The sequence below is a fragment of the Pseudopodoces humilis genome, chromosome 2, assembly GCF_049639895.1.
Source record: "Pseudopodoces humilis isolate 2021_Gansu_Grassland_sample_001 chromosome 2, ASM4963989v1, whole genome shotgun sequence".
Taxonomy (NCBI): Eukaryota; Metazoa; Chordata; class Aves; order Passeriformes; family Paridae; genus Pseudopodoces; species Pseudopodoces humilis.
This window is the reverse complement of record NC_142201.1, coordinates 93,699,832-93,716,435: the sequence shown is the minus strand read 5'-3', so window position 1 is coordinate 93,716,435 and position 16,604 is coordinate 93,699,832. Positions and strand designations below refer to the sequence as shown.

At 48.2% G+C, this 16,604-nt stretch overlaps 2 protein-coding genes across 2 annotated transcripts in view; one reads left to right on the top strand and one right to left on the bottom strand.

Moving 5' to 3' along the window:
* The first annotated feature begins 532 nt into the window (after positions 1–532).
* On the top strand, positions 533–15,191 carry ATP1B1 (ATPase Na+/K+ transporting subunit beta 1). The gene is made up of 6 exons (XM_005523931.2): positions 533–782; positions 3,330–3,458; positions 10,188–10,343; positions 11,000–11,184; positions 13,049–13,129; positions 13,789–15,191. Exons 1-6 carry the CDS (start codon positions 683–685, stop codon positions 14,053–14,055), a joined length of 918 nt encoding a protein of 305 aa, XP_005523988.1. The 5' UTR covers positions 533–682; the 3' UTR covers positions 14,056–15,191.
* The window catches only part of NME7 (NME/NM23 family member 7), an 85,984-nt gene continuing 84,207 nt past the window's right edge, over positions 14,828–16,604 (bottom strand). Inside the window, exon 13 of the mRNA XM_005523932.3 lies at positions 14,828–15,267. Coding sequence (XP_005523989.2) covers positions 15,235–15,267 — 33 coding nt within the window. The 3' untranslated portion in view covers positions 14,828–15,234. The remainder of the gene's footprint in view (positions 15,268–16,604) is intronic.

Sequence of the window (16,604 nt, the reverse complement as noted above, 5' to 3'; positions counted from 1 at the left end):
GGAGAGAGCGAGAGAGAGAGAGACGGTGCTCAGCAGAGCCCGGCCTATCGGCTCCGCTGCGGGGAGCAGGGACCCGCAGGGAGCGGCCGGGGCGGCAATACCGGGAACGGGCGGGCACGTGTGCGGCCCGGCGCGCGCACAGGTGTGCGGGCGCGCGCACAGGCGCGCCCGCAGCTACGGCCGGGCAATGGAGGCGCGTCCCCGCGGGCACACGCACGCACGCACCGGCCCGGCCCGGCGGGCCGGAGCTCCGGTGAGCGGCGGGAGGCCCGCACCCATCCATCCCCCGGTGCCGGTGCCGCAGCCCCCCGCCCCCTCCCGCCTCGGCGCTCCCGCCGCCGGCGCGCCCCCCGCCCGCCCCGCCCGCCCCCGGCCCCGCCCGCGGAGCGCTCGGCGGAGCCGCATTGGCGGCGGTGCGGGCAGGGCGGAGCCCGCGGTGTATATGAAGGGGCGCTGCGCGGGGAGCGGGGCTGCTCGGTGCCCCGTGCGCTCCGCCGCGCTCCCCCCGCCGCTCCCGCGTCCCCCGGCCGCCTCCCCCGCTCTGCCCCGCCGGGCCGGCGCCGCCGGGGCGGGCGCACCCACCCGCACCTTCCCGGGCCGCTCCGCCCGGCCGGGTCCTGCCCGCTGCGCCCGCCGAGGGCTATAGATCGCTGCACGCCGCTCGCCCACCCCGCCGTTCGCCATGGCCCGCGGGAAGGCCAAGGACGGTGACGGCAACTGGAAGAAATTCATCTGGAACTCGGAGAAGAAGGAGCTGCTGGGCCGCACCGGGGGCAGCTGGTGTGAGTGCGGGGCCGGGGGGCGGCGATGCGGCGGGCGCTGCAGCACGGCCCCGGCGCTCCGCCTCCGCCGGCTGCGGCGGGGCTGCGGCCGTGGCGGGGGGGGCTGGGGACGGGGCGGCCCCGCGGGGCGAGGGAGGCAGGGACGGGGCCCTCCTGCCCTCTCCCCTCGGTGTCCGCGGGGGTTCCGCGGGGGCCGGCGAGAGCTGCCCCCCGAGTGCGGCTCCAGGTGGGTCCGGGGGTGAGGCGGGGTCGGGCCGACCTTGTCGAGGGCGCCTCGTCCTTGGGTCTCCTTCCTTTCCCTGTGGCTGGCCCGGCCCGGGAGCATCGCCGTCGGGGGACCCTGACCTCCCAGCTCTCATCTGCCCTAGACCTTACAGAGGCTTTTTCTTTTTTTCTGTTTTCTCTGGATAAATGAAACTAAGCGAGTTTTATTCTGCTGAGAAGGATCATTTGACTTTTAATATCTCCGCAAGAAGGAAATGGCTCTGTGTGCATTCCTCATAAATGCTCATGATCTATTAATTGGGCGCTGTATAGCGTTTAGCTGAAAGAGGCTTTTAATTTCTTTGTGCAAGTAGACAGCCTTCCAGTTGCTGCCAACCACAGCTGGTGCCACCTTTGCCATGTTGAATTCAGCTCCTATTGTAATGGATCGGCCGGAGGTGCCACATCCCGAGCCGGCAGCTCTGGCAGGCGGACTCTAGAGCAGGCTTCTGCCGTATCTTTACGTGAGCAGAATGGGGTTGTGGGTGCGCATGGAGAGGTATTTTCTGCTCCTGAGGCACCAGGCAACTGCGCAGTGCTTCAAACGCGGAGGCTGAACCAGGTCCTTCTCCCAGAGTGCCCGTACCTATCTGCCTAGGACTGATTTCCATTTGCTGAGTCGATCTGCAAGGCTGATGATCACATTCTTCTGTTATGAGCCTACCTGTTGCAAGAAGCTTTTTCCTTCAACCCTGTGGTGCTCGATTTCTAGACCCACTGCGTATTTTCTGAGACCTTGGAGCGGTTTTGACCTTTTTAAGGTGTCTTTGGCATTTAGAGCATCCTGGCTGGGAACCTGATTAAATAAGCTACCTCCCAGCGTTTGCCTTTTGATGTTACAAAACTCAAAGGCATTACGCTGCAGACAACAGCATTAGTGTTTGGTTTGTTACAACAGCACCTCCTATGACCGTGCTCTGGAAAAAATTTCCACACGTCCCTGACGTCACGGCCATTTGCTTTACGCTGCCTGGATACCAAAGAGTGCTTTAACTCCTGGAGCACCTTGTTACTGCACCCAGCTCTGCCCTCCAGCCCTGGCTACCTCTGCTGCACGCGAGGAAGACGAGAGGATGGAGTGCTTTTCTGACGGTGTCCCTCAGCCTCTGTTTCTCTGGGTGGCCCTCCTGCCTGCCTGCCTGTCTTTCATAGACTTAGAACAACCAGAACTGCCAGCTTTCATTGTGAGGCTTCTCTAATGATGCAGGGTTTTTTTATGATGGAGCTGGGGAGTGAGGAGGAATATTTCCACCCACTACTTACTCCTTGTCTCTGGTAGCTCATCGCTTCAAGTCCTTCAAATAAACTACATCTGTTTTACTTGTGATTAGGTGAGGACAGTCTGAGATCAAGCAGGCTTGCTCTCAAGTTGTCTTTGGCCTCTGCCTGTCCCTGATGAGCAATACAGCTGCTTGGCATGGGCTGGCCTACTCTTGTAGGTGGCCTGGTGGTGCGTAGTACAGCATGTTACCCTGCAGTTAATCAGTTCAGATAATCCTTGTAAACTGGTAACTGATACTCAGAGCTGGGCTGCATCTCCTGACTCTTCTCCCCACAAGATTATTCTGGATGTTCCCTTTAGACTGAAACTACATTCAATCTTTCATTGTTATGTAATTCACTCTTTAATTGGCATGAGCAGTGCCAGAGCGCGTTTGTCGGCACACAAGGCTGGTAAATGTGTGGTATTTTGACATCTTGAGAGTACTTTCCTACATTTGAGATGGAGTACTGAAGTTAATTGGGCCTGAACTCTTTTCCTGTTGTCTTTTTTTGGAGGTGATGGCCTGAATTACTAGAAGAGATCAGGCCTTACGGTGGCTTGCGAACACATTTACTGTTACTGCTCCTGGAATTAGCTTGGAGCCCCAGAGCTGTGTGGAATGAGTGTCCTTCAAGGACACCCATGCTTGCTGTGGGGCACTTGGATCACTGACAGTGTCAAGTGTGAGGGCCTGTGGTGGTAATGCTGGGTCAGCCAAGGGATCCTTGAAGGTGTGGGGGAACGTGGTTTAGTCTTTATATTTTATAAGCCCAAACCCAGATTCATGGGTTTCTAAGTTTTAAGGGGCTTATGCTTCCCCACCACCGAAACAACTGGAGCGCCTTACGTTTCCTGTCTGCATCAGGGCACGATCTCACTGTTAAATAGATGTCCTTTCAATGTCTGAATTTCATGTGCTGGGCTCTTCCTTGGAAGTGGCAAAGGTTGGAAGTATTGTCCTGAAACGTGACTGCCACAAGGGCTTGATTTGATTCCTCTTTGTTTGTTTTTTCTTGCAGTTAAGATCCTCCTCTTCTATGTCATCTTCTACGGTTGCCTGGCAGGTATATTCATCGGGACCATCCAAGTGATGTTGCTCACTGTCAGCGAATTTGAGCCCAAATACCAGGATCGAGTGGCACCTCCAGGTAACTAAACAGGAGGCCCGTGTTTGACTTTGTGCAAGCTGCTCTGGGAAGGCGGGGTTGGTTACTCACCTCAAGAAGGAGGATGAAATAAGCGTGTCGTTGCTGCAACACATACTTGCAGGGGGTGGGTATGTTCTCAGCCTTCTGTGTTAACAGCACTGGGGCTTGAACACAATCCTGCTAGAACTAAAGGTTGCATCACATGAAAAATGTCTCCTCTCTGAGAGGAACTTGAACCTGGTTTGGTTTTCCCTTCCCTTAAGCTGAAGTGGTGGGGTGAGGCTAAAAGGCTTCACCTTTGGGAACGGGCTGTGTGAAGAAGCTGGGTTCAGTTTTTCTTTCTTCAGAGCCACTCTGTTCACATGGGTAAGTGAAGGGATAAAGATAAAATGTTGGCTCTATCTGTGGACGTGGCACGCACAAAGAGAAAGTGGGGACAGTGCCAGTTCTGGGAGTGCTCACAGAACTGCGTTATCCAACACCAAAGTACCCCGCACTCCAGAGATGCTGTGGCACTCACTAGTGGGAATTGTGAGTGACTGGTGTGGGAGGTGAAGGGAGGGTGAGTCTGGCAGTTGCTGATGTATGACCTGTCCTCACAGACAGAAGAAATCTCTGCTCAAAATGATGCCTGAGCAGTGCCTGTGGCCAGTAGGTCTTGGGCAGGGCAGAAGGAGCGAGTGGCCCTTGCCACAGGTTCGTGCTCTGCCTGCCCGGGCTGTGCTGCACTATCCGACTCCCAGCGCAGCCGGCGGCTGGAGCGCGGGGGGAGCTGCGCAACTGCTGCTTTCCCACATTGCAAGTGACCTTGAGGCTGCCTGGCACTGGGCATCCTAACGATCCGTCTCCAGTTGCTCTGTGAAACAGTTCAGAAGCTTTTAATAACAGTGGTATTTAAGTGACAATTGTGAGGCTGATGGCTTGTAGCTACACAAGTTGGCCCTGGTGCTGCACTGTGTCTTGCAGTCCCACTGTCTGTAATGCTGTGCTGTGAATCCCTGCCCTAAACACAGGGAATGTCACCATCGCCAAATGGTGTTCTAGCTCAGCTAAGTCATCTTTTCCAGATAACTGCTTTTCTACCAGCATGCTTGAAAGACAGAACAGAGGCTGGAACTGCTGTGTTAGTGTGTTGTACTTCATGTACCGCCACCGTGGCTGGGGCAAATGCTATCTTAAGCTCTGAAAGCTGCTTTTTTAGTCTCTGCAGTGGACCCTGACATTTGCAGTACTGTCACTGATACTGCCCAGAGCCATTTGGCTGTGTCTGAAAAGCCAACATGGCTAATCCTGGGGTAGTTGTTACTCAATAATGTGCTTTTCTCCTTCATGAAATAATTAGTGAAGGTGCCCATGGATCTGAGGTCTCACCCAGGTAGCCCTGCTGTTCAGCCAGATGTCACATAATTACCCAGTCTAGGTAAACTGTTTGCTTTTTGGGAAACAGCAGTTTACTATTATAATTTCAAAGCAACTCTGGCAAAATTTCTGTGAAAGACTTCAGCCTGCAGAGGATTTTTATTAATGTCTTAATGGCATACTGCAGCAGTTCTTCTGGGGCTTCTTTTTTTTTTAAACAAAGAAAAGGAATTGAATTTCACAACACTCTTGTAGTGTGTACTGCAGAAATCAAAATGCAGGAGCAATGAAAAGGTTGTCAGGAATCTTTTGCAATGAGCTTTCAGGATGGGCCTTGAAATCAAAGGGAACAAAATCCACCTCCTCCAATGTGTGACAGTGGGGAGCCAGTAAACAAGGGTTTTGAACTAAGCTGCAATGGCATATGTATAAAACTTCAAAGAAATAATTAATAAATAGCACAGGGTCCTTTGCAGAGCATCACTTGACAGCTCTTCCTACAGATGTGGACAAGCTGGTGTGGGGTGTGGCAGAGCCTGGCACTCAGTATCCAGGACATTCCTTGTCCTGTAGCAGAGCTGTGAGTCGAAAGTAGCCCTTTAATGCAGGTTTTCAGAGACACTGACAGGTAGCGAGTGGCTGCACTGCTGTTTGGGGGGTCAGCAATCCCTGTATTCCCTGGCTGTGCAGGATTTTCCCCATTGCTGCAAGCACAGCTGCTGTTCTGTCAATGAACACATTTGTGGTGAGCATCAAACTTGAACTTTCTGTGACACCTGCAGATGATGAACTATATAAAATAGGATGTTGAGCAATTCTAATTCCTGGTTCTTGTGGGAAAATTTGTGAGCCAAGTAAGTATACTGGCAGCTTAGTAAAGCCCTGGATTTTCTAGGGAGCCAGAAAAGCTGGTTTTATTCTTGTTCCAGTGCTCTGTCCTTCTTGGGTAAGTCACTGTTGTGTCAGCCTAGAATGTTTTGAGAAAGGGAAAACTAGACTTGTCTTCAGGACTTGCAAGAGAAAATGCTGTAGGGGCTGCTATAATATCATTCTTGTTCTGAAATACAACAGATTTCATAACAGCAACAGAACCTACAGGGTGTTGTATTGAGTTATCGACATGGGTATAACATTGAAAGCCATAAAGTGCTATTTTTGTAGCCAAGTGTCATTAATATGGTAATTGGTTCCTGCATTGAACACAACAGGAATGTTATACAGGGCTTCAGGGCAAGCTGAGTATTGTACCTTTCCATTACACTATTTTTTTCCTTCTTTTGTCTTGTGGTGGGGGAAGGGAAGGTGCAGTTCACCTGCCCGTCCAGCCCTGCCATTGTGACAGCCCCAGCTCCCAGTTCCACGTGTGCTGCAGGCTTAGACTCTGCTTTGAACACAGGAGACTTACCTTGCCAATAGTGAAGGATGAGGATATTGATCTTGTATCTTAAGAAGTATCCCTAAAAAATAATGCTTCATTCTCCCCCCTCCCCACCCCAATACAAATTGGGCTGTGTATCCTGCCATCTTGTGGTGTGCATCTCGCGGAACAGCATTCCATCACAGGCTGGCCGAGGGGACAGAGCTTGCTGCTGCCTGAGGCAAAGGTTTGTAAGTGGTGGCTGGAAGGAAGAATCCCCACTCCAGCCAGGGGATTTCAGGTGTCCCTGCTTCAAGCACTGCTGGGCACTGAGCATGTCATGGAAAAGGCTGCTTTGGTGTGTTCCCCACTTGGATTATTTAGCTTGGACAGCAGAAGCAAGGTGGCGAGGAGGCTTCAAAGGAGTGTGTGTTGCCTCCTATGAAGTTGCACTTCTTTGCTTCTCTCATCTCAGCATCAGCTGTGCTTGGGAAAATCTCAGGCTCCAGGATGTTACAGCCAAGCAGGCTTTGCTGCATTTGGAGGAGACTCGCACCTGCTTCTTGCACTTTGGGGATGAGGTTGACTGGAAGCTTGGAAGGACGTGGTTTGATGTGGTGGCTTTTAAAATCTATCCTCACTTACTGAGCTGGGGGAGGGTGTAGTGATCACTCAATTTGTCATCTGTGTTATCTCAGGAGTGTTCATACTCATTTGGAACAGAGCTTACGTGGTACTTGGAAGTGAGCATGGTGTCATGGAGCAAGAGTGGTTACTATGGCTTTATACAACCGTTCCTAATAACAACCCTGACTTCCCATTTTTAGTTTCTTCCTCTTTACCTTCAGGACACTTCTGAAGTCTTGTTATTGCAGCTTAGAATGATAAAATCGATGTGGAAGATTGTTTTTTTTTTTTAAATGGACTTGAATAAACAGGGTTTTAATCTGCAGTGGCATTTTGGAAGTGGAACTGTAGCTAAAAAAAACCAACCTAAATGACTTTGTGGGTTTTTTTGTGTTTGATGTCCTTGTATAGTCACAGCCAACAGAAGGTGGTGTCCATTACCAACTCAAGGCATTGCTCATCATTTATATGGACAATGTCAGCCAAGTGAAGATGAGAGTCTTATTTCCTAACAAGGCACTCTGAAATGCCAGTTGCAGCAATTTTCTAATTTGCCAGTATTTTGGCAATGAATTACTTGATTCTCTTCTGTGGAAAGAACAGCATCACCATGTGACACTATGGTGCATCCCTGTCCAGCATACCTGTGACATACAAATTATAGTCTGAGGATGGGGGAGAGGGTTGTTAGACTCCTGGCTATGAAAGCACCTGTGGGTTTGGTTTGTTCCCCCACAGGACTTGCTCATGAATGGCTTCCTCATGTGCATGCAGCCCCTAAAAGCTTTATTCATGCCAGCCACACACTTCCTTGGGTGTCTAGCAATACATGCCAGGTAGCACTACAAGGGCCCAGCTTTTAAATACTTTTTCATGTCCCTGCTTGCTTAAGTTCCCAAGTGGGGGTGAGAGAATGTTCCAGAAAGGTTAGTGTTCTGCAGAGGTTACCTTCTGCCATCATACAACACGCTTGGTTTTCCACGCAAGACTGCTTATGGTGTCAGTGATAGTGCTGCTCTGCTAACAGCACTGCAGCTTTTAGTTTGGCAATGGGATGTACAGAAGGAAGTGATACATCAGGGCTTAGAGCTTTGTATCCAGTCAGTTGCAGGCATGTGAGAATGAAGGTTGTGGTAGAAGCCATTAGAACGCTTTTTAGTTAGAATAAAGTTACTTTTCTTGACAAGTCATGAAAGATTTTCTTTCTTGCTTTGTAAGTGGGAAGATTGATCTTCACTTTGCTCCTATCCTAAGCAAAGCAAGCACATGTGTGCCAAAGCCTGGTCTAGTCTGGTTCATCCAACCACCTGGAAATGCTCCCAATTAGGCAGAAAACAGCCCAGCTTTGGCCTCAAGCTACCTGGCAGGAACAGTGGTTCCCTTGTGGCTGCTGGAACAGCTGCTTGGTGGTACTGCATCAGTGGCCAGGCTCTCTTGAAGAGAGAACAGATCTTCTGGGTGGCTTGTACAAACCACAGGGTTTATTGCTGACCTTCAGGTCACCTTTGCCAGGCCTGTGTGGGTGCCCTATGCGTTACCTTGGCCAAGACCAGAAACAGATGTCAGCAAAACTGACGGCTTCACTTGCCTGACTGGAACTTAACAAACCTGGCCATGTTTTCTTGATTTTTCTTTTTTTTTTATTTATACACTTGAATGACACAACTGTAACTTGAACTCTGGAAAAGGCAGATGCAGGAGAGGACCCAAGGCCTGGCCAACCTCTGCTGCAATTCCAGACAGCCACTTCAGGTGACTGAGTCTGTTGCTTCCCAGCTGAGTGGTAACATGAGAAGGGCTTGGCAGGATGGAGTTGAAGTCCCTTACTAAAATGGAAACTGGCGTATTTATTCTATATATAACTGTTTGTGAAGCAAGAAGATGAGTAATTGCTCGAAAAGGGGTTGAAAGACACTGACTTTGGAGGGTAGGATGTAATTCTGTTAGAGGAATAGTAAATTGCTTCTAAACTTGTAAACTCAACACAGTCCATTTGTACCAGAGGGATTTTTGAGCAGTTAAAACTGCTTCAGGAATAAAACTTAGAACACCCAAGCTCCTTGCTGGACTTCTCGCGATCTTTGGCGATCAGGAGCTGTGTTTAGGGGAACAAAGCTAATCTTTGTCCTAGGTTACAAATTCCAAGTTAGTGGGTAGTGTCAGGGGGGGTAGGGGGAGTGGTGAGCTGGTTTGAGGAGGGACTGAGCAGAAGCACTCAAGTGGCTTTGGAAAAATTGCTGGAGTCACAAGCTCTTGTGGGTTGGGGCCAGCCGGCTAAGCTGCCTGAGTTTTGCACCAGAGGAGCTTCTTGGCAACAGGCCTGTTCTGAAAGCTGTCAAAGCAAATGCTGCTCCCCTGCTCCTTTTCTTGATCTTGCTAAAATGAAGATGACAAACTGAACTGAAGTCACAACCTCAATAATTACAGTGGCTGCCACAAAAGCAGCATGAACTTGGTTCCCCATTACTTAAATTAAAGTGTTAGCCATGCATCAATACTTTCAATTAAAATGTGACCTAAACACTGCATAGGAGCAACTATATCCAAATTCTTCCAATGAAGAGCAAAGGAGTTGGTGCTTTTCATTATCTGTGGGCATTTCTTGTTTATAGTCTCTTCTCTGTGCACTATAGTCTAAATCTGAGCTGGTTAGCACAGCCCAGAATCTGGATAGTCTTTTAAACAACTCTTCTGTGTGTGGTGGCATTTTTCTACTCACTTCCTTGGTGAGCTGCTGATAAAAGCTCAGAAGATGAGTTTTGCAGTCAGAAATGCCTAATTAGGGGGTGAAAAGAGAGGAGGCAGTGCTCACACACAGGAAGTTACTGTGGGAGAAAGTGTCTCCTGCCCCACATCCCACAAGAGAGACACACAAAGGCCACGTGGATTACAGCTGGCAGAGCGTGACTGGACTTGGGAAACCTCTCTTGTCTTTCATTGCAGGAGTTCACGAGTGGACAGCTGTGCTTTATCCTGAACACAGTGTTTGCAGACGCTGAAGGCAGCCTGTTAGGGATATTTATGGTCTGTGTGGTTGGTCTCACACACAGCTTCCCTTCTGTCCTTGAGGAGGAGGCAGAAGTGCACAGTGGACCTGTGGTTGGCTGTTTTTCTTGAAGGAAACCTTGACTTGTAGCTTCACTTCTCCATTTTGTGATTTTTGTCTTTTTACCTTTTACTTTTTATGCAAACACTGTGATAAATATTTAGGACTTGCTGTTGGAAAGAGGAGAACCTCTCCTGCAGTGAACTTAAGCTGTTTTGTTAAAGTTCTTAAGTCTGAAAAATAGAGATTGTTATTATTGTTAGGAGTTACGTTCTTGGTCTGGAGGCTGTGCAGCTCTGAGGTGTACTTAATGTTTTCTTCCTGATTTTGCATTTCTTAGGACTGACTCAAGTCCCCCAGGTTCAAAAGACAGAGATTGCCTTTACTGCCTCTGAACCCAGAACTTATGAACCCTATGTGAGGAACCTTGATAATTTCTTAAGGGACTACAGTGCTGAGCTACAAACTGAAAACATTGTGTTTCAGGACTGTGGAGGTAAGTCTCGATTGTTTCCAACAGCTGAGGGCTCTGAAAGATGCCTCTGTCAGGTCCACTAGAAGCTGAAGTTGAGCAGTGGTTGTCTTGGTCTTCAGCTGTTTCAGAAGCCCATTGGTTAACTGGCTGCTCATTAATTTTGTTTGGGCACACCACACTGGGCCGTGCTCAGCAGTTTATTGAAGGGTTGTGAGCCTCCGTGTTTCACTTGGAGAATATTCCAGCTGACTCTGAGGCTCGTGGCACTGACCTTGTGAAAGCCATAGGGGTTTTACTGATGACTTTGATAAAGCCAGTGTTGGTCCTCTTCATGCCACACAGTCAAACATGTGGGAGGTGTTAACCTTTAATAGGTTATTTGTAATCATGTGAATGAGACTCTCACCTCATAATACGTCTGTATCAAATCTGAGAGGAGCCCACTTGTAAAAGCTGCCTAGAAAAAATTAGTCTCTGAGCCAGGTGACTCTGGAAGAAATCTGTTCTAAAACAAAACTCCATAAAACCTGCTGGTCTGGGGGCAGCCCCACATGGGGGGTGGCTGGGTGTAGGTCTGTGGAGTGCCTTAATGGAGAAATCCCCAAATGCTTAGGGAAGTGTGACACGCAAAAGTTCCCACTGAATACGGTTGTCTTTCCCTTCCCCCGCCATGACAGACGTACCTACTGAATACAAAGAGAGAGGACCATATAATGATGCCCAGGGCCAGAAGAAGGTCTGCAAATTCAAACGTGAATGGCTGGAAAACTGTTCTGGATTAAATGATCCCACCTATGGATACAAGGATGGCAAACCATGCATCCTTGTCAAGCTCAACAGAATTATTGGCTTCAAACCTCAGGCAAGTACCTCTCTTCCCTTTCTAGCAGAAGCTACTGTTCAGGAGGAGGAGTTGGCTGTAGATTTGGTGTGGCTGCTTTTTGGTCTCTGGAAAGAGATCAGTATTAAACCCTTTCTGCAGAGGATAAATTGTGAGACAACTGGAGTTATTTGCTTTAAAAATACTTTTAATTGAGAAACAGTGGAAGTTGTGCACTACAAACTAGTAACAAGTAGCAGTGAACCTCACAGTGCAACCTCCTGGTTATTTAGCTGGTAACTTCTGAGCCTGCTACTGGAGTTGCTATAAAGGGGCATTTTCTTCAAATGATAAATTCCATTTTAAATTCCTGTGTGCTTCCGTGGGACCGTCCCAAACCAACCCTGTCTGTAGTAACATCAATACATTTTGTCATGCCCTGATCCACTCCATACTTTTCCTCAGGCAGTGTAGTCTTGTCTGCCTTGCTAAAACTGCTTAATTAAATGATGAAATGCTAATATTAAATACCAGAGTGAAACACAGGCTCTAAAGAGTAAACTACATTTGAAAGTCAGGCACAGCTGCAAGAAAGGTGAGAAGGTCTTTAGTTAATTTAATGTAGTTTTCCAGAAGGCTGTGGGATGTATCTGCCAACTGGTTGCTCTGTCCTTCACCCAAAGGCAAGTCTGCAGTAATGCAGAACAGTGTTAATCTGGACATTCATGGCTTTTCCTTCTTATTTTCCCCCAATGCATTAAAAGGCTAAAAATTTCTTTTTAAAATTCAGTAGCAAAACATGTGCTATTGAGTAAGGTGGTGTGCAAAACCTGCCACTCCATCTTTTGGATGGAGAACAGTGCAAATGGTGTTCTACGCCACCTTCACTCCGATCTGTCAGGGCACTTGAGGATGGGAAATGGTGCTGCCTAACGAGTCCTGAGGAATGTTGTCCTCCAAAGGGAGCTTGTCCTGTGCTAAAAGGAATGAGCAAGCTTTTGGTTTATCAGATGCATGGTGGAAACATTTTAGCAGAATGCACTGTGGTGGCTTTGGTATGTGGTGGCAGTGGGGTGACATGAGATGAGCATGTTTGATGACTGGGAAAGAGAAGGGATTGGTGTTTTCCTCCTTTTTTATTGCCATGGAGCTCTGGAGACCTCCAGACCGCATTAGACAGCAGGGTCTAGTCACAAGAATGACTCTGCATGTTTCATTTAGAAACAATATATCCAGGACAGTATTTACTTTTGTGGTGCCACACTCCAGCAGGGACCCGGTAGCACTGGGAAAAGATCTGAAACTGAAATGCTGTCAAGCAATACTGCTGCACTTTATAAGACCAAAGACCGACTGGGTTAGTGGTTGGACTATAAGAGTTGGCACTCATATTTCTCTGATATACCCAGAGCTTTTGTCCTTCCTTGGTGGTGGTGTTGAAGTTCAGCAGTGTCAGGGTGAGACTGCCACACTTTGTTCTTTCCTGTGCATTTCCAGTCCTGGTTGCACACACCTGGCAGGCAGGTGGCAGATCCTGCACCAGTGCAATCCTGCCACTGCCTGAGCTTGCACAAATGAGCCCCACTAGCTATAGACACCGCCATGAAACACTTTCCCCAGGGACACCATGGAACTAAATCCAGCCTGACCTGCTTGTATCCACAGCAGGTGAAGCTGGAAGAACAGCCAGCAGCTCTGCTTGGGTCAAGTTCCCCTGCTTCCAGCTGTGTTGCACTACTTGTCTGTCCCAAGAACCACTGAGAGCTGTTGCCTCTGAACAGTGCTTAGAGGGGATTCCAGTTAATGGTGTGTGTTTGGTACTGTTGATCTTTGCTGCTGAAAAGGTGCTCCAGTCTGCAGAGGAGTGTCCAGTGTGTAACATCCCCTTGTTCTGGATTTCTTCTAGGCTCCTGTCAATGAAAGCCTGCCTCCTGAGGTTATGGCAAAATACAGTCCGAATCTCATCCCTGTCCACTGTGTTGCCAAGGTAAGTTGAAATGCGACAGAGCAGAGTTGGGAAGCTGCAGGGGATGACTAAGCCTTTGTCCAAGTGTAGTTACACCCCCTGCCTGCCTTTCCATAGACAAATGGGTTGGTTCTTCCTTGGGAAATCTCCCCCTCAGGAACAAAAGTTTCTCAAAGCCCCGCTGATGGATGAGTTAGTGCTGCCCTCACAGTGTGGGGTAAAAGCAGGGCAAGGCAGTCGAAAGTATCTTCAGAAGTAGCCATTTGGCTTCCAAGTGCTGTGCTGGAGCCAATATAAAGGCCTGCAGGGAAGGTATTTCATACTTGGCAGGTGTAAAGCAGCTGAGACACAGCAAAGTTTTTGTAGCCAAAGCCTGTGCAATTGTACCACAGGGGGCTCTGATGGTTTCTAACTGTGGGAGGTGGCTGAGGCTTTAAATTAAGCAAAGCCCTTTTCCTGGCTGCTGTGTGCTGGGAGGTGCTGCTGTTTGTGTGCTGACCCGGCAGTGCTGACCCGGCAGTGCTGCCACATCCTCTGAAGCACCGGCCGCTCTTGTGCCATCACGCTGGGGACCAGCGCTGACCAAATGGGAGCTGAAAATCAGCTGCTGCTACAGCCAGCAGTGCCAACGGTGGAGTTTGGGTGGTTGTCATTGGTTGCGCCTCCTCTTCCCCCTGCAGCGAGAGGAAGACGCGGACAAAATCGGCACGGTGGAGTACTACGGGATGGGCGGCTACCCCGGCTTCGGGCTGCAGTACTACCCCTACTACGGGAAGCTGCTGCAGCCGCGGTACCTGCAGCCGCTGGTGGCCGTGCAGTTCACCAACCTGACCTACGACGTGGAGGTGCGCGTGGAGTGCAGGGCCTACGGGCAGAACATCGTCTACAGCGACAAGGACCGCTTCCAGGGACGCTTTGATATTAAATTCGACATAAAAAGCAGCTGATTGTAAGCACAACTCTCTTCCTCCCCCCTCCTCCTCCTAGCCATTTAAAAAGGTTAAAAAAAAAAAAAAAAAAGAACAAAAAAGAAAACCTACTAGTCTTGAACAAACTGTCATACGTATGGGACCTACACGTAATCTATATGCTTTACACTAGCTTTCTGCATTTACTAGGTTAGAATGTAAACAAAGTGTAGCAATAGCGACAAATATTTATTCTACTGTAAATGACAAAAGAAAACAAAATTGAGCCTTGGGACATGCCCATTTTTACTGTAAATTATGATTCCATAACTGACTTGTAGTAAGCAGTGTTTCTGGCCCCTAAGTATTGCTGCCTTGTGTATTTTATTTAGTGTACAGTACTATAGGTGCATACTCTGGTCATTTTTCAAGCCATGTATTGTATCTGTTTTCTACTTCTTGTGAGCAAAGACTTTTGCTGTCCAAGGTGTAAATACTCAATGGGACTAGAACTGGCATGAAACTTCTCATTATTTTGTTCCTTTTCAAAGAAAGGCCCACCTGTGAGACGATATTTAACAGCACTCCATAAGGCTTCTGGCTTTTCTGTGGTGTTAGGGTATTTTATTTGGAGGGGTGGCAGGGAAACTAACTTAAGTGAAGTTAAAGAGAATAGGTGATTGTGTACTGTGCTTTGTAGCGAATGCTGTCTCTCTCTCCACCTCTTCCCTTATCCTCCAGTATGTTGTGTGAGAGATTGGGTCAGACTATCACTCTCCCCAGTGATAGGCATAACTCTTTGCTTTGTATATTTTCTTTTTTCTTTTTTTTTTTTTTCCTGCTGAAGGCATCGCACACTGTGGTGCTAATGTCTTTATTGAATGTTTTAGCCATTTTCATGGTGGAAGAATTTTATATTTATGCAGTTGTACAATTTTATTTTTTCTGCAAGAAAGTGTAATGTATGAAATAAACCAAAGTCACATGTTTGAAAATAAAAATTTATTTTAAACTTTATAAAAGCAATGCAGTACCCCATAGAATGGTGTTAAATGTTGTCTAAAGTGCAAAACTCTATGTTCTAACATGTAATAATAGCCAGGAGTACAGTGCTCTTGTTGATCTTGTATTTCAGTCAGGTTGAAACATTGGACAAATAAATGAATGAACACACAGTTCTGTGTGCGTGTCTGTTGCAGTTGGTGAGGATGGAGCCTGTTAGTTGTCCAGAATCTTGAAGAAGTACTGCACCTATTTCAAACAGAAAATGCATCTTTATCATCCCTAGATGGTCTCAGTGCAAGGGAGTTTGAAACATTTGAAACACTTGAAACACTGAGCTGTTACACATCAGTGCTGGTGTCTGTTACTTGTTTTCCCTACCCCGAATGAGGGGCTGCTGTGGCACAGGTGCCTGTGCCCCTCTGAATCCCAAAAAGTCTCTTCCCCATAACTGCACAGGCTCCCCCGCTGGAGGCACAGGCTCCCCCGCTGGAGGCACAGGCTCTTGTGTTCCATACACAACACAACAGACAACCATCAGTCCTCAGCACAGGTTAAAACTTACAGCAACCAGAAGGGAGAGGCTACACACTGAAGCCACAAGAGTTTCAGGACAGCCACTTGCTCTGTGTTGCTGCTGGGCCGGTGGCAGAGGACAGGCTGTGCCTGCTGGGGCTGATCAGATGTGACAAAACGTGGCAGCTGCCTTCATGCAGGAGTCAGGCTCACTTTGTGCTGCATGACGCAGATTACCAGGGAGAATTTATCCATGTAAAGTGAGAAAACAGGACTATCCTAGAGCAAGTGACTTGATAAAGACTTCCTAACTGGAACACACACTCCTGGAAAAGCAAGATGCTAAACTCTTTGCCATCTGCTAGAAGGAAGAGCGTGGTTACGGTATGCTGTGGTGGTTAGTGCACCCATTTAGCTGTTCCATGTTGTTCCCAAGGAGCAGGTGCCAGCAGAAATCACACCTTTCAGCTCTTTCTTTTGCTGCTGTATGTTTATAGCAAGGATTTTAAAAACTGTGATGAAAGCCCTAAAATACTCCCTAATGGAAGCTCCACCTGCAAAAAGAATTGCAGGAAAGCAGAGCCATTTTGGCTCCCAGCAATTTATGGGTTCCTACTGCTACCATTTTCAGTGGGGAGTGGGGATGTTGTTGCATGGCTCAAGGTTTGGTAGGATCAACTGCCCCTACAATTCAGTTCCTAGGTGAACAGTCTGTGACAGAAAAAAAACCACAACAATAAAAAACCCCAAACCAACCAACAAACTAAAAAAAATCCTAACTCATGGTTAGGTAGTTTACTACCTTTTAATTCTCTATATGAGTGCAAAATCCAAGCAAGAATTTTTTAATAAAACTTTCTGGCTTATTCCAGGGGTTGGGATGACCATTGTGGAAAACTTAAGGTGCTTGTGTTCGCTTCAGTGAGCAAATGCCAAAAAGGGCTCGTGTAACTTAGGAATTGCATATGAAATTAGGCAAAAACAAACCTTTACCCACCATCCCTGCCCCAATCACTTTCTCATCCCACATCAGTGAAAGCAGAATGGCTGCTCAGATCACTAATTAACCA

Excerpts from the sequence above, each read along its gene's own strand:
- ATP1B1 (XM_005523931.2), top strand. The coding sequence starts at position 683 with ATGGCCCGCGGGAAGGCCAAGGACGGTGACGGCAACTGGAAGAAATTC. Across the intron at positions 11,185-13,048 it reads TTATTGGCTTCAAACCTCAG|GCTCCTGTCAATGAAAGCCT; the intron begins GCAAGTACCTCT and ends GATTTCTTCTAG. Across the intron at positions 13,130-13,788 it reads CTGTCCACTGTGTTGCCAAG|CGAGAGGAAGACGCGGACAA; the intron begins GTAAGTTGAAAT and ends TTCCCCCTGCAG.